The 24,851-nt window shown below is 30.3% G+C and overlaps 1 protein-coding gene across 1 annotated transcript in view; it reads right to left on the reverse strand.

Moving 5' to 3' along the window:
• Positions 1-24,851, reverse strand: part of LOC148277354 (adenylate cyclase type 6-like) — a 428,970-nt gene that overhangs the window by 11,740 nt on the left and 392,379 nt on the right. Inside the window, exons 15-22 of the mRNA XM_088233010.1 lie at positions 23,512-23,671; positions 21,630-21,727; positions 17,176-17,260; positions 15,086-15,202; positions 13,784-13,936; positions 12,573-12,736; positions 11,370-11,530; positions 3,117-3,226 (exon numbers count right to left, since the gene is read on the reverse strand). Of these exons, the coding sequence (XP_088089136.1) occupies positions 3,117-3,226; positions 11,370-11,530; positions 12,573-12,736; positions 13,784-13,936; positions 15,086-15,202; positions 17,176-17,260; positions 21,630-21,727; positions 23,512-23,671 (1,048 nt within the window). The remainder of the gene's footprint in view (positions 1-3,116; positions 3,227-11,369; positions 11,531-12,572; positions 12,737-13,783; positions 13,937-15,085; positions 15,203-17,175; positions 17,261-21,629; positions 21,728-23,511; positions 23,672-24,851) is intronic.

The raw sequence follows: 24,851 nt of genomic DNA on the forward strand, positions 1-24,851 counted from the left end.
TAGAAGTAATTAATTAGGAAGTAATTACTTACTGTTTAATTATTTACTTCAACGGTATAATTTTTTTTCTGCTAAACAATAATTGATGGTTAATATTTTCTAAAATAAATAATTGCTTTCATTATAGGTATTACCTATTTTATTAAACTAGTACATAAATGTGGTGAAATTTAAAAACTCAAACTCTAACTGCTGGTTAATTACTACTGCTTTGAGTTTGATTATATTTATTTTTAATGTTTACAGTTTATCCAATTTTTTCCCTTTATTTAAAAAATAATGAGTAAAAGTTGGATAAACTGGAAACATTAGAAATAAATAGGATCAAACTGAAAGCAGTAGTAATTAACCAACAATTAGAATTTACGAACTCCCCTTTACTTAAACTTTTAATTTAATTTTATAAAGTTGTGTTTGATTTTAACGATCACATTATGACCCCCCACAGACAATATAATCAGGTGATTAATCTTCGAATTTCATTTTCTGTGCCAAATGCCTATCTAAGAATCGGCGAATTTTAGCTTTTCTATCGTTGACAGGATGTAGACGAAACAGTCCGGCTCGCTAGTAAGATTTTCAAATTGGGGCTGCCTGATGGCGCAAGTAATTTTTATTTATTGTAAGTATCAAGATCTACTGTCTCTAGACTTTCTATTAATCTTTGGTCGAAATTTACAGAGCCCCTTCTTTTTGTACTTTTATATTTTGTATTATTTTATATATATGTTCCACGAATTCATAATTCTCATACTCGAATATACATTTTGACCATTATTACAATTTAAAATAGTTACTCGAACCACGTTGGTGTGGTAGTTCGATTGATTCATTTTGAAGAGATCATAACTGGAAATCTTTATCCTGCGCGTAAATTACACGGCACCGTGTTAATTTTTTGATGTCTTCCGAGAAGCTGCTAACGTTTGACGTTGTGGCCTAGCCGGTGGCAGCTGGTTTTGTGAAGGAAGGATCGCAGGTTTGTAAAGGCATTTTTTTGGACAAACGCGTCCAATGTTTAAATTAAATTTTGTTTATCGATCCTACCCGAACTTACCGTTGCATCAAACAAAGACACAGATAACAAAAAAATAATAAAGTATCCCCGTGTTGAGTTGGAATACAAAAAATAGAAAGTGGAAGCATGCATATTATTAAAGAATACTACAAATAAAAAATATTACTGTAGAGTTTATAGTCCACAATTGATGAGTCACAATTGCTAAAACGTTTCACTTGGAATAGTGTGATGACCGAAGAAAGCAATGTGATCATTTTCCGTAGAATCCAAAATCACATTTACTGCAACTCTATCAGTATTGGACATGAAATCGGGATCATCGTTCTGCAGTACATTTACATCGTCCCTACCATGAAGAAATATATTACAGAGGAACGTCACCTATAAAGAGACCTCAGGGCGTAGGAACGCCAGTCAGTCGGCCCAACAAGTTCGGTTCTGTCAGTCAGTCCAGATCGACGACGTCACACAGTTCCAGCACGTAGTTCAAGTGCAGTTACTTCAACCCACCATTGACGTAACACTCGTCCGACATAATTCATTATTTATTCGCCATGTAATAAATAACCATCAAATAGCAACCTCGTGTCTCTGTCAATCTCTAACTGGGGTAGGAACTCCAACCCTCAACTACCTTTAATCCAACAGTGGTGACCCCGACATAAACATAAGTTTTAATAAACATACGGACAACACGCTTAAATACCATATATAAGTCTATGCAATGTCTTGCAGCAGTCTCCTGCAATGGTTTCTTTCCTTAGACAAAACCCACACTTGTAAACTTCTCCTGAAAATGGTATTCGTTTTGGATAACTTAATATGTTCATCCAGGACATTGAACACTGTTGGGGCCACAAGAGTGAAATTCCTTTTATTTTTTTCTAGATATTTTGATATTAGTTAGTTTGAGCCTCAAATATCATAATTGTTATTTTTATTTAAAAATTTCTTCAGTTTGGAAACTAAAATGTAATATTTATGGATGTTCCAAAAAATTATTTTGTCTTGATTCTATAAAACTTACCTGTCATAAAATCAAGGTATTGTGTTAAGTTAATATGCTGAAACGTGTATTTACCATTTTGTTACTTTATTGTATTCTTCCACATGTTCTTTCCTAACCTTATAAATAATAAGAATGTTTTAAAAAATACCAGGACTTAATCCCTATTTTGGTCAAAAACTTTCCTAAAAACTAACTGTTTTGCAAACCAGTTCTAATTATATTTATGCTGTCAGTCCCTTAATAAAATACTTTTGTGATTCTTTTTCATGCATCCAAACCTTGTGACAAATATTTAAAAAAAAACAAAATGCTGTTTACAATTTACCAGTCCCGAAGATGCGAGAGCACTCGTTGGTCAAATGAAATAAAATGCAACTAAACCAAGGAGTGTTATCAAGAAATATCTACAAAAACCATTAATATATATAAAATTGTGTTCTTTAAGAGGAAAACGTCACCACAGGTAGCTTAGACGAAAGTCGCGTAAATCCGAATGATTTGTTTTTTACTAAATGACTTTATATTATTATACATAAAAAACATGTTAAAAAATATTTCTTTAAATAAAAACAATTTTTTGACTATAGCATTAAAATAATAATTTCTAATTTTTCTTTCTTTCACTAACTTTATAGCTTGCATTGTCTAGATTATAAATAAGTGAAAGTCACTGAACCAAATTTTAGCCACCTTGCCTCGTTAAAAACCTTTCAGATATTTTTTATGCATCAAAAGGAAATAATACATTTTTTTTTTTTTAAAAGACATCAATAAATTTCGTTGTGTACATAAACCCTCCAAAACATAAAAATCTGATTTTTCCTTGGTCTTCAAACTTTCAAATTGCGATTTCTCAAAATGATGTTTTTTATATTATTTATGTTTAAAGCATTAACTTTGGGGTCAAACATTTTAACTAATGATGTTTTTTAAGTTAGAGACTTTTGCCTGAATGGCGACGATATTTTATATTCGCAATAACTGTTATTTTATATTATTCATTATTTACGCAAATTTATATTGGGTAAAATCAAAAACAACACAAGGGTGATACGAAATTTCGCTGAATTGCAGTAAATTACTTACATCGATGTTCTTATCATTGCACAGGAAGTGCTTTGCGACGTGGGCCGGCAAGATATTGGCCAAAAGCTTCCGGTTGTAAGCTTCCAAGTGTTCCATTTCCTCTTTTTCTTCTGAAAGTTGAAAATTATTATATTAGCAACTAAAATATAACCCAGAAATATACTCTTTGATTAGTAGGTAGGTATCTATTTACAAAGACGCAGACACTTTTCGAGTAGGTAACGAATTTGGGAGTCTAGGCACGCACAGAGCTTCTGACCTAGATTAGACAGTTTAGCGCAAAAGTTTCTTTAGAATTGAGAGCTTTCAATATATAATACATACGTATATCTATATCTATATATTATTTATACGTATGTTTATATGTATATTCCTACAAGTAGCGTGCGGTGACTTTTGAAACAGGGCATGCGGTCATGGGAAGGAAAAATACACCATTTTTATATTTTTATATCTGTATTTTTTTTTAAATGTATTTTTTAATAAAGAAATATTTGCGTTCTCATGATTTATCCAAATATATCATTTTGAGGTCCATTTTCAACGAGTTGTAAATGACTCAGTATTAGAAAATGGGAATCAAGTTGTGGTATTGTGGGATTCGAATCACGTACCTTTAATCCGAGTCCGAGACACTAGCCACAGGACCACAACCCGATTATTTGATAAACATTATATCGATGCTTTAGAAAAGCAGTTTCAATTTTTGTCTATGGAACCTTAATTATTATTGGTCACCTTTTCACAGTTAAAATGTAAATTAACAAAAATATAAACGAAACGTATTTTGAATTAAAATTGAAAACGAAATATTTGCACAGTTTTTCTGTTTTCTACGTCGATTTTCCCGCGCCCCCCTAACTCACGGAATTCCTGTGACCTTTCGGCAGAACCTCCAGATTCCTCGAAACACCTTTAAGGAGTCGCTTGTCTAGACAAAGTGATAATAATATTACAGAATCAAAAATTTCTCAGATTAGTTCAACGTCTTATACTAATAACTAACTAAAAAACCACCACGTCATTTTCCCGAAGGGGTAGGCAGAGAAGATAGAACGCCACATCACTATTTCCTGACACACTTTCCACGCACGCTTATTTAAAAAAATCCATACAACTAAATATCCTTTTAATAATAATAATAATAAAATCCCTTTTCATTAAAAGAAAGACCACTAAAACTTCTCTTCAGTGAAGGTTCAATTGGGCAATCACAATTATTTTCCTGATTAGCAACGCGGTTAAGTCCACATCCATTGCTTCCCTGGGCGGCCATATTAGTGATTATGAGTTGAAAAGACAAATTAATAACTAAAAATAAAAAACAAAAATAATAATTCAGATAGAATTTTGGAGTTAAAGATGTAAAAGTTATCGCTTTTATACGTGAAAAAAAAACACAACTCGAAAATAATTTTAAACAAGGTTGTTTGGGTTAGGTATAATAAAAACCGGAAGTCAACATTGTTTTAGTGAGAAAACATCAAAAGTACCAACAACGCTGTTTTATTGTTGTAATAATGTAATAACTTATATTTCCATATAAGTTATTAATTTAAAAAATACTTGGTACACTTCCACTTATTTATTTTGACCAATTAGCGCTTTCACCCTCTAATGGGCATCTTCAGACTGGTGAATATTATACAGTGTAAGGGTAATTTATATAAAACTAAATATTATCCTAAGTGTAGGTACATTTAAAAATAAGCTGAAAAAGATACAATACGCAATATTGCAATGGAACAGAGTGAGACAAATTATTGAAACATGTGTTGGCGGCGGTGTACTTTAAGAAAATATTATATTATTTGAAATATATTTATTGTTTTATTACAATGTACAGGGTCTAACTAAGGGGGCTAATAAGGGTGAGTTTTTAAATTCTATCTGCTTATTTATTAAAATTCTATCCCTATTATTTTTTATCCTATTTATTTCTAAAATTTCTAATCTTTCTAACTTTTGACCTTTATGTCCTACATGTAAAATTTTTATGTTTTTTGTTTTATCAAAAGTATGTTTATATTCATTTAAATGTGATGCATAGTTTGATAAGTCGTTATTTAATCTACGTGAAGCTAAATGTTCTTTCACTCTGTATTTAATAGCTCTCCCGCTTTGTCCTATATATGAACCAGGACAAGTACACGTTAGTTCGTATATTCCGCTATTTTCCAATTTGTCGACCTGATCTTTACTATTAATTAATGTTTGGCCCAAAGATTTTTTATTATAAAATGAAACTAAAAGATTATTTTGATGTAAAACTTGTTTTATTTTATTGCTAGTATTTCCGATATAATTTAATTTTACCCACTTTTTATTATTATTTTTGTCGATAGATGTAAGTCCTGCACATGATTGAGACATTGTATTTTTCATTTGTTTTTTTCCGTATTAAATTATTCACTAGGGATTCTTTGTAGTCATTATTGCGTGCTAATATTTTAATAAGATTAAGTTCTTTTTTATATTTTTTTGTTAACATTGGTACTACAACGCTATTTTATATAAAAAAATATAAATATTTTAATAAGGTAGGTAATTATTCTTTTTTTAAAGATTGAAATACTCATTTGGTTACATAATCATGATGTTATGAAAATCATATTATCAAAATCCTGTTTTCTGAATATTTTACTCAATGTATCTTTAGTTTACAGATTTAATTAAAAACATAAAAAATGCAGAATACCACAGAAAAGTCCAAAAATGGAGAAGTATCTCAAAAAGAATTTATTATTACTTGGTAATCTTATCCTCTATAGAAATGCAAAATCCGAGCAACATGCACAGTTGGTAGTGTAGGTTACTATAACAGTGTAAAACTCTCCAATACACAAGTAAAATTAGCGGTCCAAGTTTTGGTGCGCTTGCGTAAGCTATTAAATTTTTCGGGTGCATTTCTGGCGTATGCGCATCATTAAGTATTTTGGATGCGTATCTCAGCATCCGTCAGTGCATCAGTCGTCAGTCGGCAGCGGCCTTTCGTAAGGTGTGTTTGGTTGTTGCCGATTTTTGGGGCGATTACGTTTACCAAATACGTGAATAAAATCCACAATTAAAATACTTGATTTTTTAAATTTTAAATCTTGAAATAGGGCACACAAAAACATTTTCTAATATGAGCTCTAATAATAATAGTGTACATATATTTCATTTACTAGTTATGTACCTACTACCTACGTAGTTTTTCAGTATTAAAGACATGCACAGCATGTATCGCATGTATGTACGACACGCCACTGATTCCACATTTATTATAAAAATAAGTAAGGGATTTTTCATTATTTACCAAAATTTCTTAATTTTGAGGCAATTTTATAAATGGAAGCAACTTGCTAAAAAAAATGGGAATTATGTTATGGTTGAGAGGGGTTCAAGCCTCAGACTTTTAATATATAAGTTCACAACACTACCATAAGACCACATAATTGTACAACATAGATTTATATATTTTATTGATAAAACCAACAACTCACGTTACCCAACACATATTAACGTTCTTGTGTATTGATTTATTAGATGAAAAAGAGCTGACAATAAAAGAGGTATTTAAATATTTCTATATATTTTTTGATCCTTTAAAAACACATTTTTTAGGCCGTGCTCGGGTTAATTTATAATAACTAAAAAGAAAAAAAAATATTTACTTGCCTAAAATAAATAATACTTACATGAAATAAATACAATAGTGTTACAAAGATGTGCTGAAGATGCCATTATTAATATCATTCTTATATAATTGAAAATACTCGGTCAAGGGTTCTGGGTCTATTTCACGCACGGAACTGTATTTTTCATCCACCCGGATGGAGGATGAATAATTATTACCTGTATCTTTTCTTTAAAAATTGGGTCAGTGATATATTATATCAACACATATAATAATAATTACATGTTTAGATATAGATTGCAATAATAGTAAGGTTTTTTTTAAAATTCCAAGTATCCAATTTGAAAAGTTTTTTTTTTTACATGATAAACTTTCGTTTCTACCTCTCTAATGGAGCAAGATGCTCGTGTTAAGTTTTTAAATTTACATTTTTTATTAAACATTTTTTGGTAATATTAATATTGATAAAGTAAAAAGTAAAATAATAAAAATAATAATGAAAAAGGCATAAAGTTAGTACTTCACCAAATAAATAAACATGTGTTATTTGTCTATTTCTTATGTCGTAAACTTCCATTAAAATATATATCGCCGTTTGTGATCCATTAATTGTTTCTTTCTAAGATAAACAATGATGAATCTACATTAGAAAATTTCTCAAGGGAAATTTTATCCTTAAGACTCTTTAAACGTCTAGATTATTTTGTCAAATTATTCCTGCGCAAACAATCCTTACCTACTATGGAATAGCAAAGTGTGTTTTTACATTGTTGTAGCTTAAAGCAGAAATTAATTCATAATATTAATAGCCTTAAAATGATTGATTGTGTCTATCACGTACTGGCCTGTAAAATTTCAACCTTTTTTCAAGTCAATAACAATAAATAATATTTTTCGATTTAATAAATTAATCGCTATATCCGAAAAGTAACGTGCGCCAACTTTGAAATGATCTATTAGGACAAGTGTGAAGCTGTTTAATTATGCGCTCTCAAATAAGTAAGTAGGTCCTTTTTTCCGCCAAAGTTGCGCCAGAATTAATGACCATGCGGGCCTAATTTATTGCATTTTCCATCCCTTTTTCCAGAACTTCCGCCGATAGGTTCTCGCATTTTTGAAGGATCTTCTCTTTGAGAGCCTCAATAGTCTGAAACTTGTTGACATAGACTCACGACTTCAAGAAACTCTACAAGAAGAACGGAACGGTTAAATTGGGTAATCTTGCCGGCCAGTGCAAATCACCAAAACTAGAGATCTGAGGCTACCCGGAAATGCAGCCCTCAAATTACTGGTTGTGGCTCGTGGAATAAGCGTCACTGCGTTCATCTTGTTGAAACCACATGTTTACCAATTTCAATTCCAAATCATCCAATTGAGGAAGGTAAAAGTCGTTAAGCATGGCTCTGTAGCGCTCGCCATCCACAGTAGCCGTTTGGCCCGCGGCGTTTACGAAATAAATAGGCTGGATGACGCCTCCAGCGTAAACACTACATCATGCAGTAACTTTGAGCGGGTGCAATGGCTATTTGTGGGTTTCACGTGAATTTTCAGTGCTCCATAAGCAATAATTCTGGTTATTCACAGAGATAGGAATGGGCCTCGTCACTCATAATAATTTTCGATAAAAAGTTGTCTTTCTCGTTGTCAAGATTTAAGATAGCTTGAACGCAGGTTACACGCGCTTGGTGGTCAACGGCTAACAGCTAATGCACTTTTTGCACTTTGTAAGGGAACATCTTTAAGCTTTTTAACAAAATTCTATGTAAAGACTGCCGTTTGATGCCCAATTGCGTGTTAAGTCGTCTGGTCGATACTCTAGGGTCATCTGCAACATCTTCAGCCGAACCCACGATATTCTGAGCAGAATGGCTGTTCCGGGGTCGGTCAGACCTAGCAGAATCTCGTGTTATCCCATACTCTTCTAAGCCAGCGGCTGAACGCCATAGTGTTTGCCCTGTTGGTGTCGAACGACCGGGAAATCTGTCCCTAAATTCTCGCTGCGTCAATACGAATTATTCCGCAAAAAAACGGAAAAAAAAATTCCACGTTATTGAGGAGTATAGCACTTCATGTCTTATTGACGTGTATTTTGTATCTGTTTACTTCACAAACAGAATTGATATTTGCCACCATTTGCAAAAATTATGACATATTCCGATTGAGTGATGACTTTTGAAAAAAAAGTAAAACTTAAATCTACGGATTTGAAATAACCGGTGTTCCGTTTCATCGGTTTCCTGACATTTTCTTTTAACAATAAAAATACCGGTTTTAAAAATGTTTCGAAAGCGATAGAACCGGCCACCGGTTATTCCAAATTCAATTTAATAACTTTTTTTTGTTTTTAATAACAAAAACACTTTATTTAATTTGATTTGAATGTGTTTTTCATATTTTCTTGCACTACGGTAAAGTGTTTATAATAAAAAAAGAACAATGATTGAGATTTGAAATACGAAGATTTCGAATTTAAATACGTAACTGTAAAACTGTAAATTTTTTATCAAAATTGGTACCTAAACATGTTTATAATTAATCCGTATTTTTGCGGCCATTATGGTCGCGTAGTTGATTTTCGACAGATGAACTAGTAAGACGCGTTTTCATGTGATTGAAAATTTTCAAGATTTTTCCAGAGCAAAAATAAAAGACGTCCGCTTATGCCTCGCGGCCTATTCGTGACTTTTTTACAAAAAAAACCCGACCACATTGATGCTCTCAGCTGGATTGGATTTTCCGCACTTGGCCCTTTGTGACTTTTTCCTGTTTCCAAAAATAAAAAAACGCAATAAAAGCATTTTATTTCGGGATCATAGAGGAGATAAAGAATGAATTTCTTACAAAACAGAAGGCTATACCAGTGCTTTCTAGAAAAGTCCAGGATTTAAAAAAATGCCATAAGTATATTATTTATATCGGATGATTATTACTTAAAGGGAACAATAATAATATTGAAAAAAAAATAAGTGACTTATGATAACGATTATTAAAAAATATTTTACAATCTGGTGTTACAAAATAAATTCCGCATCAATCAGAACTCTGCATGTCCTTCAACTAGCGGCAGCCATTTTTCCATGCGTTTTCGATCGCATTTTGAATTTTCGTAATAACGAAATATCACATACTACCAATACCGATAAAATCCAAAATCACTCGCAAACGAGTGAAGGCGAATAAAAAAAAATATACCGATAAAAATATATGAAATGGATCTAGAAAAATTAGTTGTATTTTCAAAATCAATATGGATATTGTGAAGAAATGTTTTCATACATAACTTTAAAAAAGAAATTATGAAAAAACATGTCCTTAGAAAAACCCGACATCGTCATGATGTTCTATAAAAAATCTTAATTCAAAATTAAAATGAATCGTGACGTATTAGGGACGTGGCCAATGCAATGACTGTTTTGGCAGGAATTCTAAATTATAGATGAAAAACTTTTTTTATGCTATTAATAAGTTGTGAAAAAATTTTTTTTACTAGACAGTATTTCGCAGACTCTTATTACTTTAAAAATGTTTAAAAAAAAGTGATATTTCCCTGTTCTATGTAGTGCTCAACCTGCTGCCTGCATTCAGGCGCCATATTGATATTGTTAATATTTATACATCCATGTTTTTTTTCAGTATTTTATATTTTTTCTCGTCTTAGATGATTTATAAGATTTTTTTATTGTAATTATTACAACAGAAATAGAATCAGTAGTCCCGTGCGCTTGCGTAGGTAAAGTAAACATTTCTACCTTTGGATCAGTAGGATGTATTTTTAATATTATTATTTTTACAAAATAATTTGATGTGATTTATGTTTTTATGATTTACGTAAAAAAATTAAGTCTTAAGGCCATTTGAACATTCCCATATTTAGTACATACCATAAACATGGGAGTAACTTGGGAATCCAGCTTGTAGATCACAGCCCTCGATGTAAACTCTACTTAGGTACGTAATCGCAAACATATTCAAATTAGGAAAAACGTACATTACGCGCCTAACCTTTGATGTATATAATAACCTTATTATGAAACGGTGTTGTCTCTGTTTATATATTTAAGGGACACCTTCTTCGTAGTGCACCTTCTAATTAATTCGTTAAACAAGTCTCTTTGATCTCATACACTGAATCTAATTTTTGTTTATAATATTTTGAAGTGACGTGAGAATCAAAATGAAGTACCATTTTTTCCAAACGGGGCCTATTGAGCGTAATTACATCTAAAAATGTACTTACTACATTAAAAAAAATAGAACATGTATTTTACAAGTATAATGGGGAAAGAAAGTGTCATTTTTTTTGAAGAGAGACATTGGGAGCCACACTAAACCAAACTAAGAGCAGCATTTTCCCTCGTCTGATATATATCATAAATTTACTATATATCTAGCTGTTCGGCAAAATAAATAATTTTACTGTTACAACTTTTAACAATCGGGTTGTGGTCCCGTGGCTAGTGTTTCGGACTCACGGACCAAAGGTCCGTGGTTCGAAGCCCACTCTACCCCAACTTGATTCCATTTTCTAATAGTGAGTTATTTACAACTCGTTGAAAATTACCTTCAGAATTAAATATTTGGGTAAATCATAAGAACGCAAATATTTTATTTGAAAAAAAAAAAAAAAAACTTACCGGTGGCTTGAAGCTTCCATATAAAGTCCAAACGGTATGTGCTCTCAGTTTGTTGGGAGTGAAGTACCAGAGTGATGACGAGAGAAATAACTACCACAATATCCACCATGTAAGCTCCAATCCTGTGAAGCCATTCTAAGTTCTCCAACGGCGCCAGTGAACTAAATAATATTACAAATTAATACACGGTTTTACAAAGTACGAAGACATGTTTGCATTATAGAGCCAGCAAACTCAACTCGAGACAGACAGAATTTAAAATTAAAGTACCTAAAGATCACAGTATAAGACTGAAGACGTTGTATTCTACTAGATATTTTTTTGGATTTAAAAAAAAAAGTACACCTTATATCTGCCAAACAACCAAAAATGCACAGGTCTAATCTGGTAAAGATTTGTACTAAATAATTTTAATGCAGCTGTTTATTAAAGAGCATACACTGCTTGTATGTACATAAGATATAGATAACATGTATTTTTTGTTTTTCTTTGTAACAAACCAGTGCGCCCAACCCACACGTACAGAACACCCAGGCTTGAGAAAAATCAAATCAACCTGAAACCCCCCGTAGGCAAGAGTCTTAATAATTACACTACGGGGGTCACCATATTTATATAACGTTTTATATGATAAGGTAAAATATGCATAGATTGTAGGATCAGGTAAGGTGTTTGAAAGGAGGCAGGGAGAGGATTTGGCGAAAAAGAGAAATGATATGATGGAAAATTAGGGATCTAAGTATATACCGTAACGTTTAAAAAAAATTCTTAAGGTGATCACAAAAGGTTTTTTTTTCACAAAAAAATGTAGTTTGTTTCAGATTCTGGCACTTCGAAAAGAAACTGAATGATTGTAGAATGATGTGGTTTATTAGAAAGTGTTTTTCTGAGAACAAAGAAGCAAAAGAGCATGATCAGAAAGGCAAATGAAGTTCTCAATAATATGTTGTCATGCACAAGGGTTGTAAAAAATGATTAATAGAAGTTAAAATAAAAAATAAAACATCTATGTCGTCATCATTGTAAAAACTGTTGGAGACTCGTCAGCAAAAAAATTTAATATATTTATACTTATATTTATTACGCATTTCTTAGTCGGTACATGTGTATTGTGACCCCTTGGCTATTTTGTATGGTAAATATGCATATTTTAATATTTTCCTTTATTCGAAACTGGAAAAAATATATTTATTGGTTACTTACGCCAAAAGAGGGTCAGAAGATTGCACGAGCGCTGGATGCCTGAACGCTGTGATGATCAAGAAGGAGACGCACAGGACTATTAGTAGAATGGTCTTCATGCTGGTTATCAGAATTTGATGTACAGCACACATGCACATCACCAAGAGAGTCAAATTCATGAAAATCTACAAAAAATCAATAACAAATCAAATTGTACCTATTCAAAAAAGGTTTAGTAAAAATATAAAACTTTAAAAACCGGGTCATGGTCCCAACGTAGTATCATGAACTCGCAAATCAAAGATTCAAGTTTGTAATTCATCTCTATCGCAACTCCACTGCCACTTTATAGCATTGAGATGCAAAAAAATTAAATGGACCCAAAATTAATGTAAATTATAGAACGCAAAATTTAATTTTGAAAAAAGGATCAACAAAATTGGTAGATTGTGGGAATGAACGTCAATTATTTTCTTTAATAAAATTCTGAGTTTGAGAAAATGACAGATGAGTTGAAGTTGTTGAAAAATTGTTTAGGACCCACGCGTACATAAGTTTTACGAGTAGACATGTTTTTTAGAAAGTAGGCGAAGTATGCCGTAGGTTAGTGTAAGGGCTATAATAAGAATTGTTTAAGAGCTAAAAAAAAAAAAAAAACAATATAATGTAAATTTTTTGGCTAAAATGAATTAATTTTCACTGCTTGTAATCAAATATTAACAATCGACATATTGAAAAAATAAGAAACACATGGTTTGATTTCAACATGATTTTCTTTCTTGAATAATTTACACTGCGTGCCTATAGTCATTTCAAATTATTTACCCGGAATGCTGACGTAAATTTTCAAAACGAATTTTTGATGGAAGTTCAATAAATATAACAATGAGAACTATAACAACACAATTAAATTTATCGCGGTAAATAACGGATAAAACAATACATAAGTTGATAACCTAAAAATAAATAAACAAAAACGCCTCGTCAATAATAAATTAACTCAAGGTTTGACAATGAATAATTATAATATAGACCTCAAACAGTGAGCAAGACTAAAGTTTATTGGAAAAAACTAGTGATAAAATTGGACATATTTAATAAATTAAAATGTAATTGCCTGGCTTGGAACGGGGTATGTGCCCTTGTTAGCTGGGCAAAGCGAACAAAAAATTGTAATTATGAAAAAATGTATAAATAAATTCAAGAGTTCAAAAACATTTTATTAGTCGTACCTCATCTATCATGTTGTAAGGGCAAGTGTTCTCAACAATTCTCATAGCCAATGTAGTGAAGTTATTGCCAGGTCCGTATACTCCATTCACGCCAATTGTCATGTTGACCGACCCAAGAGGTTCAGCGCAGGGGTAGCCAACGGGCATTTGTAGCTGCAATAAAAGATTGTCATAGAAACACAGCGTATGCTGAACAAGTAACGACTGTAGCAAATTGAAAAGCACAAAAAACAATGTCAAATTGTTACGTCTAGCGTTTCAATAGGCATAAACAACACACCTCAACTTCATAAGAAAAATGAAGAACGTGTAAATTTGTAATGCGTGTTTTTTCTGATCTAATCTGATGAAAAATGATCATTAATTTTTTTTTTATTGACACTGGGTATTATAGGTTATAATATATGTGGAAAATGAAACATCTTAAAAAATAAAAAAAACTATAAATAATTATGAAAAATTAATCAAATTAACAATATTTTCTATATTTCACTCCTTTCTAATTTTATAACAACTTCAAATGATTTCATTTCAAACCCCTTCACCCCTAAGCATGAGCACAAAATACTACTTGATTAAATAATTAATTTATTTTGTTCGTATTTTAACACACTGTAAAAATTATAAAATAGGATTTGGGTATATTTAATTTCAAATTATACTTCAGTAAAGAAGCACGTGTTGCTCCTAAACCGGTCGGCAAATTAAAAAAAAGACTGTTAGAAAAAAGTGTTTTTGTTTTATTTTCATTTTTTATTATTTAGGCTGCGATACAATAACTATAGAGGTAAGTAAAGGTATTGAAAATGTTATTCATACTCGTATCGATTCGCAAATTTCTGAAGAAGTTTCTACAAGGGGTATGCTGTACATACTTAAATAGTTTGCTCAGCTCGAAATAGATTCTGGGAAGCAAATACCAAAGAATCACAAGACGTAGTCACTTTGCAGTTTGCAATTGACCTTAAGCTTTAACCTTTTTCGTACTAAACTTTTTTCGGAAATATTAGCCAAATGAGTAATATTTTTGCCAATTTGAACTTTAACTACCCATTTATAATTAACGATTATTGTTATTATGGGACTATTCAGACAAATTTGGCTTGAAGAGTGCTACAATACTTCGAAGAGTTAAAAGTTATTTATTTTACTAATCGTTCTGTTTTTGGTGTGAATTTAATAACCCAACATAACATAACCTAACCTCACTATATACTGGTAAAATTAGTTATTATAAATATAACATGCAAAGAGTTGTACGAATAAAAAATGAAATAATTTTTCATTAAAAGATAAACTTACCACAAGGGTGTCGATCAGCCATTTTGTGAGAACAATCACAAAGAACGACATCATTTGAGCAGCCATTCGGTTGTTGTGAATGTATCGAGACCATTTACGAATTATTGGCGGAGCTTTCTAAAAATAACAACACAAAATTTTTTTTAATATGACATACATTTCTAGAGAAATTGATTCATAGACAACGTAAGGGTACGGTTATAAAGGATGGATGTACATTTTTAAAACTAATAATAGCATCTAATGGCATATTGACATCTGTTTAATCAAATTTGACATAAAGGCTCTACTTTTCAAGACAATTGAACAAGAAAATATATTCGTACTGGTAATTTATGGGACGATTGCGAAATGTAATAGATATAAAGAGTATTGTTCTTATATTAAAAACAATCACATGTCCACACAAAAATTACTGTTTTTCTATTCTTTTTTATGTTATGATGGAGAAATCAAAAATATACACATTCTTCAAAATAAGGCAATGAGGCTTATACTCAAAAGAAATATATATTCTAATGCAGAAAGAATGCACAAAGAAATTGGCTTGCTCACAGTAAAGCAGCGAATTAAATATAATGTAGCAGTTTTTATGCATAAAATAATTAAAAGGGTGAATAAAATAAAAACAACAATAAAATTTTACCAACAATGCCATACATATGAAACAAGGGATAAAAAAAAGATAAGATTACTAACGGGGAGAAAAAAAGAATCTCAAAACTCATTGTACACGGGATTGAAGCTGTATAAAAGATCAAAATATTAAAAATTAATTTGAAAAAATTGTTATTGAGAAACTTTGATAAAAAAATTGAATGTTATTAAAAGTTTATATTAGTTCTGAAGATGTTATGAACCAACTTAATAAAGCATAAATAAATTAATAAAAGATGGATGTCAGTTGAATACTGAAAATAAAGCCGTAATCAAATATTAATGTAAACCATTTAAGATTTTATAAAACCGTAAAGGCCATTTACATTAACCAGGTTCTTTTATATTTTTAAGTTTATTTTAATGTTCAAGAGGTTTGAAAACATAAAAACGTTATATCTCAACATTTTATTTTTCGACATTCATTTCGTGCATTCTGTACCCTTAAACTGTAATTCTCCATTTTCAAAATGAGTTTTCATCAGAGATGGCCATAATACACATAAAATACTAAAATAGAATATCCGTGTATATAAATATACTCTCATAAATAAAATCGCCTAATTGGCAGATTTCGTGCGTTCCCAAGAGGAAGAAAAAAGAAAAGATATATCTCTCAAAGTTTTTCTGGTAATCATATTACTCACGGCAAATAAAACATGTTTTTGTGATTGTAAAAATAAACAAATACCTCTAAAAAGTAATGTTATATTTTCTTAATTTATTTATGAAAACTGAGTTTTAAAATTCAGCTACGTACATGTTTAAAAAAAAAATGTTGAAATATATTGACTTAAATTTTAAGTGTTAAATATCCAACTGAATAACCTATCATCATGGAAATTTTAAAGATAACAAATCATCCTTAATTTGAAACAGATAACACGTGATTACGCGTTATGTATTTTAAAGTTTTATAAAAAGTTTTATATTAACTAGAAAATGTACCAAACGTAAAATGTTGATGTTGATGTTGGCAGATAGCGTGATATATAAATAATTTAATTGGTGATTTGCAACACATAAATTCAATATTTCTATCTCCAGAAATCTAAACACATTAATGAAATCTTGTAGGCAAAAACTAACTCGATTTAACTCAAAACGAGTAAATGGAGTATTTTATTAAGTTACAATTTTTTTCTTACGAAATTGAAATTTCAACAAAAGTATTATTTAAGTTACACAACAGATGAGAACGTCTGATCATAATGGTGAATTATAGCACAGAACACCTAGGCTTAAGGGAAAAAACATTTTTTTGAATTATTGCGATCTCAATGGGAATCGAACCGAGAACTCTCGTGTGTGAGTTAAGTCTCATTTTGTCACGAGGCCATTAGTCGTTGTTAAATACGTACATTACAGTATTTTTCATAGAAACACATTATGCAAGCAAAGATAAAAAGTGAAACTTATATCGAATATAATACCTTGTCATCCTCGGCAAATACCACGTAACATAAAAATATAACCACAACTCCGAGGACTGAGCAGGTACCAAGGCTCAGAGGGGTTCTGAAAAATTAAAAAATAGTCAATAACACTTAAAATTATCTACATGTAAGTACTAATCTAAAACATTTTTTTTGTTTCTATTGAAAGTAACGAGTGTGCAAGTAACGGGGAAACCCTATCACTGGTCACTATAAATGTGAGTAATTTTTTTTAAAGCTGTCAAAGCTAAACCATCGCTGTTCATTTATACATCTATGTAGATTTTCTTTTATTTCTACGTTAAATTGTGCCTTCGCTAATACTTAAAAAAAAAATATTGAAATATTTTAGTTGAAACCTTTTTTTATAGAATTGTATTTAAAAAAAAAAAAAAAGATAATTCTGGTTGTAATATTAATTTATAACATCTTATTAACGTTTTTATGACCTTCATATCTGCCCTTATCGTTTTCCGTAAGGGCCAGTATGAAGGTCATAAAAACGTAAACAAGAAGTTTTTTTTAATTAAATATTACAACCAGAATTATATTCTTTTTAAATAAAAAGAGATAACAATTCTATAAAAAAAGGTTTAAGCTAAAATATTTCAATATTTTTTTTTTTAAAGTATTACCGAAGGCATAATTTTACTTAGAAATAAAAGAAAATGTCGCTAAAATGTATGATTTAAAATGTTTGTATTTCTTTTCGAAATCAAAAAAATAATATTTAACTTCGGTCACTTTCATGTTAAACTTATAATCTTTAATTTATTGAACAAATTTTTGTTCATTACTTAGTCTTTATTGAGATCTCAGATACCTAAGTTTAGTCTAAATTTAAAATGGCGTAATCTGCAATTCTAAAAGTAATTATATTTTAGTAACATAAAATTTTTAAGTATATTTTTTAACAGAAATACCTTTAAAAAATATTGTATTTTCTAATTTATGTTTTTTTATTTTTTGTTATTGCGCGATTAAAAAAAACTTTCATTTTAAAATGGCAAAATCGTATGATTTCTTAATTTTGCGTCCGTTTTACTAGACTACAGCCTTAAATAAGCTCCAGAGTTATCTGCAACCTGCGTAGATATATTGTAAACATTATTTGTTATAACAAATACATATCATATTTTTAATGCAATGAGGAAGTTCAGTGGTTTTTTTTAATAAAAACATATTTGTTAATACGTGTAGACTTTTAAACTTAGCCAAAAAATAAAATTTATGTACCGTTTTATCAGCGCGTTGATTTTTTAAAGTTTTCTATTTTTGAAATTACTCCGCTGTGACGTCTCAAGTTCTCTTCCCCCTCTTTTAGGTGAGTTCTGTTGAATGGTCAGTTGACTTACCGGAAATCGAAAATCTGTCACAATTCTTATCGTTAGTTTATTCGAAAAAGTAGTGATATTGTTCAAAGCAGTTCGTTTTTATTAAAATATAATTTTTTTTTTCATACATTTTCAAGAAAATTGGTCTTTTAGTTTAATGCTATATTGTTTGCCGAGCGTAAGAATATTATTTTTTACACAATTTCCCGTAAAATTGAACTTCCCGATTTCACAAAAAATGTCGGTAGAAAAGCTGAAAGCGGTCAACGACCGAAAATAGTATTTCTATTCTTATACCTTTTAGGCAATTCCATTAAACAGTTTTATAAAAAAAATCATAAAAAATACAGTTTTTTTTATATTTGTATTGTTTCATACTAAATAAATGATCGAAGCTAGAATCTACATAGTTTATTCAGAAAGTGACAATGATATTCTCCAGAATATTTTTTGCCATCTCTATAGGGAAATATCATTAAGTAAAAAATTCGGTATAAAATTACTCAAGACGTCCTGCAAAGAAAGTTGTCAAAAATTACAACCCCCGAATTTGCAGAAAAAAAATTTTGGTGACCTTTATAAGAATAGTCGACATTTCGAACTGATCGAATAAATTTATCACCTGTAATGAGAATGACATTTACAGAACACTGACTTTGTTTCCATGTAAGGTATGTAGATTATGTTTTACGAGTACTTCCACGTTTCTTGAAACAGTTATATCAATAAAAGTAAAACTTCTTGCTTTTGTAGACGAAATTACGTTTATACATATATGTTAGAGCATAAAATTATGCTCGTGCAAAAGTTTTTGAATCTTCATATTTATCCAATACTTTATACATCACAAGAGTATGGTTATTTTAACCGAACGAACGACAAAAGTTTTCAGAATTACCATATTACGAGTTGCAAGGGTATATGATAATATTATTCGATTTAAATTGTGAAACATAAGGTGTTGCGTTGTGATGTAAATAATATAATGTTTCATGTTACGTAATCTTTAAAAAAGTTATGATATATCATTTTGGAATTTTAATTTATACTATTATGAACAATGAAATAATTATAACGTAATACGGTTATATTTATATAAAAACTGGTGTAAAGTTGGTTTTGCATGTTGGTTTAATTGGTGTTCTGATGAAGAGACGGGTACATCTTGAAGCCGGTAGTCATAGAGAAGTTGGTAAGTGGGTATAAAAATATTGTATAATGACGCTGAAATGTAATCTGAAATGTCGCGTCGGCTTAAGTGCAAACGACACCGCACCGAGGAAAATTATATATGAATTCATTATTTTGAAAAACTTAACTTTATTATCTATATATATATAGAAAAGGCAATGATCGTATGTGTGTCCTTGATGGACTAAATAACTACTGAACCGGTTTGCAGCGAAATGTAGATCTTTGCCACGAGCATATTTATGGCTGTTAAAATCTTCAATTTATTAGGTAGAAAAAAGTTAGGAGGCTAATATTTTTTTTTATCCATCACCAGGGCTGCATTTGACGAGAAAGCAAACAATAAAAAATTGGGAAGACGTTTTAGTGTATAAAAATAGTTTGGTTTTGAATTTCAACAACAACATTCGTTATTTATGGATCCCAATCAGATTATTTCCTTAAATTACTTATAATCTTTACCTGTTTATTTATTTTAACTGGATTTTTATACAATCTTGATTTAAATACAATCCACCCCTGTTGGTGAGAAGAACTTAGATTGACATTTGCTAAAAGAATTCTAAATTTGAAAATGAATTATTTCAAGTTTTGGAATCCAACCATAAATAAGTACTAAGGTACCTACTTAAATTCAATATTTAAAAACAAATTATTTTAAGTTTTGGGTTTCCATCATAAACAAGTACCTTGGTACCTACTTTTTAATGAAAAGTTAAACCACCTTTTTTACGTTAATCCAAACGGTTTTTACACGCTTTTATGACACAACCAAGCATTTCGGTTTTGTTAGTTATATATTTATTTTTTTAATTGTTTACTATGCTAATTAAAACCATTTAAAAACCCATAAAAATTACAGATTTATCTGCTGTTCTCGGGCGCAAGGTACTCAAATATAACTATTTTTAAAAACACAAAACGTATCAATTCAAAAAAAATTATTCTGATACTCTGTCTAAAAAATAAACGAAATCGGTTCAGTTTTAAGTTGCGGAAAACGGGACAACCAAACGTTGATTTTGTATTTTTTAGCAAAAGATCTGACATGCAGTTGTCTTTTTCACACTGTATCGGGGAGGCACCCGCTAGACAGTGACAGGAAAACAATGTTCACCTACCTATAAATCGGAATGAAAAATAAAAATGTATACATATATCTTATTTGGACTAAATACAATAATTGATATCCAACTTTCGATTGTGTTAATTTAATCTATATACGAGTTTGTACTCAAATCTAGCTATAGAAAAGCATTGCCGGGTTCAGCTCGTTATTGGTAAAATTGATCTATCATTCAATTTTTTTTTTACGATATAATCAATCAAATTTATAACATTAACATATATTGTAATAATTTGTAGTTATAACTAAGAATTTAGATTTAGAAAAGTATTTTTCTTACGGTTGCCGTGAAATTTCTAATTTCTTTTAGTAAAGACAATCATACCGCATTTTAAGTATGTATCCAAATCTTTGAAGACAAGTTCTAATATATATTACATCAAAGATAACTGCTTTTGTATATCGAATCAATTCCCGAAAATTGCAAAAAAAGAAATGTTTTATTATTCCAAGTTATTATTGAACAAAGAAGATATCACAAACTATCACGTGTCAAGAGAAAATAAAGGATTATGAATAATACAAGTATGTCTAGCATTGTTATTTGTTAATAATCTATTGTATTTTATCAACACAATTTTCCCCATCAATCAAGCAAACCCAAGATGTTATCCCATCTCTTGCTTTTGCAATTTTCTATTTTTCTGAATAGATCCTTTGTTTTCTTCTCCATGACAAAGCACTTTGGATTTATTTCACTCCGAAACTCTTTAACTTAGTTTTTTTTCTCAGACAAGAAAATAGTACAAGGTAAAAAGCGTGTTAATAAAAGGTTGTAAATTAAGATTTAATATACTTACGGAGAGAATGCGAGCATCTGAATAATAGCGATGGCCATGTACGCGAAGAGGGAACACAGGAAGTAGGTGTTCAACATCCTGTCGCACTCCCGGTTGTACTGTACAAAGCATCCGATCAAAATATATTAGTTTCCTTCAGTGATTTATGAGAAATCTTATTTAAATGAGAGTATTCCACACAAATAGCTCGGTGAAGTGTAAGTAAAGCGGATGAACTAAAAACTGCTAGAGACGGTAAACACATTGTCAGCGGAAATTAAAAGTGCTCTACGGGATAAAGTGTTTATATACGAGGGTCAGGCAAAAACTGACACCTCCTTTTTTTGTTTGTAATTTATTAATTTATAAATTCTTGTGGATAACATTCATTTAACAAAATGTTTTTTTAAATAATAAATTCACATTCTATCGTTAGTGATAATATTATTAACATCCTTCGTAAAGGTTTTCGGAGTCTTTTGATTAGTTTTAGGTGGTAGTTTACTGTATTATTTCAGTACCTGGTTTATTTTCTAATTTCAATTGTCAAGAAATTAAAAGTCAATTGCATAGATTGAAAACCAGACTACTGACGATTAATTTGTCGTTTTTCAAAATAATCTCCGTCCATTTCCACAGTTTCACCCCATCTTTTAACCTGGGCGTGTATTTTATTGTGGTAAAACTCATATTTTTTTTTAGTTTCCCAGTTGTCGAATAATCGTCATCACACTGCCTTTATGGAGGAAGAGAATGCGACGAAATTTATCTTTATTTATCCTGCGATCACCACGAAAGCTGTCATCGACTCGCTGAATATTGAGTAGTCACTGCAATCAGCGGCCTTCCTCTCAGCACCAAGTTCTAATTTTTCACATAACCAACTATCACCCCTTAAAGAGTTATATAACTTCACAAAATATAATGAACTGAAGAATCAAAGAAATCGTCGGTATACTGATTAAACCCACTTAATTACAAAATATGAGAAAATAACTTTGAAATGTTGCTTTGTCATTTTTTGAGATTTATTAACTGAAAAATAAATCCCCCGAGGTTTAGTTAAATAGTTATCATCTATAAAAACCCACTAAAACCATTAATTCCATCAGTCAAATATTTTTTTAAAAGAATAACCCACTAAGCCTCTATTTTGAGGCTTGTCAGCAGGTGGGATAGAGAATTTGGAAGAAGGTAATGAAAAATACAAACATATTGAAACAATTCAGAGAAATTAAGATGGTTTCATGTCTATGTATTACGTCCAAAATATGAATAAAGAATACCGAAAAATACTTTTTATGAGTCACACATTAAAACCGTTTTTTTATAAATAGGCAATAATGCATTTTGAAGGATTTATCAATATACCGACGAAATATGAATGTTCAAACGTAAACAAATCATAAATACACAGAGCGAGTAAGATTGACTATATTTCATTTATTCAAACATAGTGTGAGGAAGAAAAGTGTGGGAATATATTTGTATTATTCATATTTTTGTAATTTTTTTTACTATAGCCATGACACTGGGTGCCACAGTAATTATGTTACATACTTGAAAATCGTGAAAAGCTACTTTTAAACATAAATAATTATGTATTTATCAATAAATTGGATTGTGTTTACGAATAAAATAATATAACGACTGTTCATGACTAAAACATCATAAAACATAATGATTTTTTTGCGAGATATAATGATTTCATATTAATTTGTACTACCTAATTTGTTTATGTAATTTGGCAATATAAGATATTAAAAAAAAAAATAAAAAATTATTCTTAAGTAAAAATATGTCGCTCTGAAAAAGCAAATACACAATGGATTTTGCATTAAAATAACATCAAATTATAAATTTGAGTTATCCCTTTCTTTACATTGGGATATCAACAACTTACCTTTTTCTCTACGTTGGGAGTTCTGAAGGTAAGGGCAAATCCTTTGCAATGCTCGTTTCGCAGTCGGTCGATGGACCTAGCGTCAATTGCTCTCATAAGGTAATCATTTACTTCATCTTCTGCGTCTTTTGTTTCTATCGGTTCGCCAAATCCAAGTCGGCTAAAAAATATCGATATGAAATTTAATTATTCAAATTTTATTAAAAAATCAAACAGAACTTTCACGCATTTTCTAAACTTATAGTGAGAGCGAAAACGAAAGCAGTAGAGTTAAATTAAATTAAAATTGAAATTTTAAAAATTAACTGATGGGAAGACCCCTGGTAAAAGAATTTTGCATATGTAAAGGCGGTGCTTTCACTGCATAATATTACGATTTTTTTTATTTGTATTAAAAATTTTAATATTTAAGAAAGGCAAAAAAAAAATTTCCAGAAAAAATATTGGTACAGAATAAAAAGGATGCATGTCAATAAAATTAAGTTTTGAGATAGAACGTTTTTAAGTTTTCAAGCCTTATTAACATAAAAATGAACTTAATAATATAAAGGAACCTGGTTATTGTAAAAAGCCTTTACTGTTTTATATTACCATAAATGATTTTCAATAGTATTGAAGCATCGTTTTATTTTGATTTACTGCCATCCACCCTTTATCCCCTGTATGCATTTTTTTTTGTTCAATTATCATAAAAAGTAGAGCCTTTACGTTAAATTTTATTGAACAGAAATGTAGGTCATGTGAACTGCCGTTATATACCATTGTTAGATTTAAACGAATAAAAGTTGTTTAACTATATATCATGTACGCTTCATTTGCGATTTATAATTAGCCGCCCAACTAGACAAGGGACTGCTAACAAGTAGCGGATATCCTGGTTACTAAATTAATGTATTTAACATAAACCTTGTAAATTTTAAAAAGCAATGGATGTGTTTTCTATCAAACAGAAATGAATATTTACAGGGTTTTTGTTCATTCATTAAGCGATTCGATTCATTAACAAACTGTATAGTGTTCGTATTGTATTATACTATTATATTATGCACCTATCTGTTTCAATTTTTTATACAGTATTTTTTCTCTCACACGCCATTATTTATAATTTTTATATTATATTTTGTGAGTACAGAATTCTTTATTTTTTTTCATGTACTTTAATGTTGATGTGTAATATAGTTTATATGTCTTATTGGCGTAAAGATAAATGAAAATAAATATGAACCAAAGCACGAATTCTAGAGTTACTAAACTCACCACCTTGGTGCAGTAAAAACAATTTAAAATGAACAAATTTCAGTCAAAGAAGATTGGTTTGCTTCTCGATTAAAGTGTACAAC

Source organism: Micrasema longulum, unplaced genomic scaffold (assembly GCF_059751315.1).
Source record: "Micrasema longulum isolate JH-2025_06_02 unplaced genomic scaffold, ASM5975131v1 h1tg001048l, whole genome shotgun sequence".
Lineage (NCBI taxonomy): Eukaryota > Metazoa > Arthropoda > Insecta > Trichoptera > Brachycentridae > Micrasema > Micrasema longulum.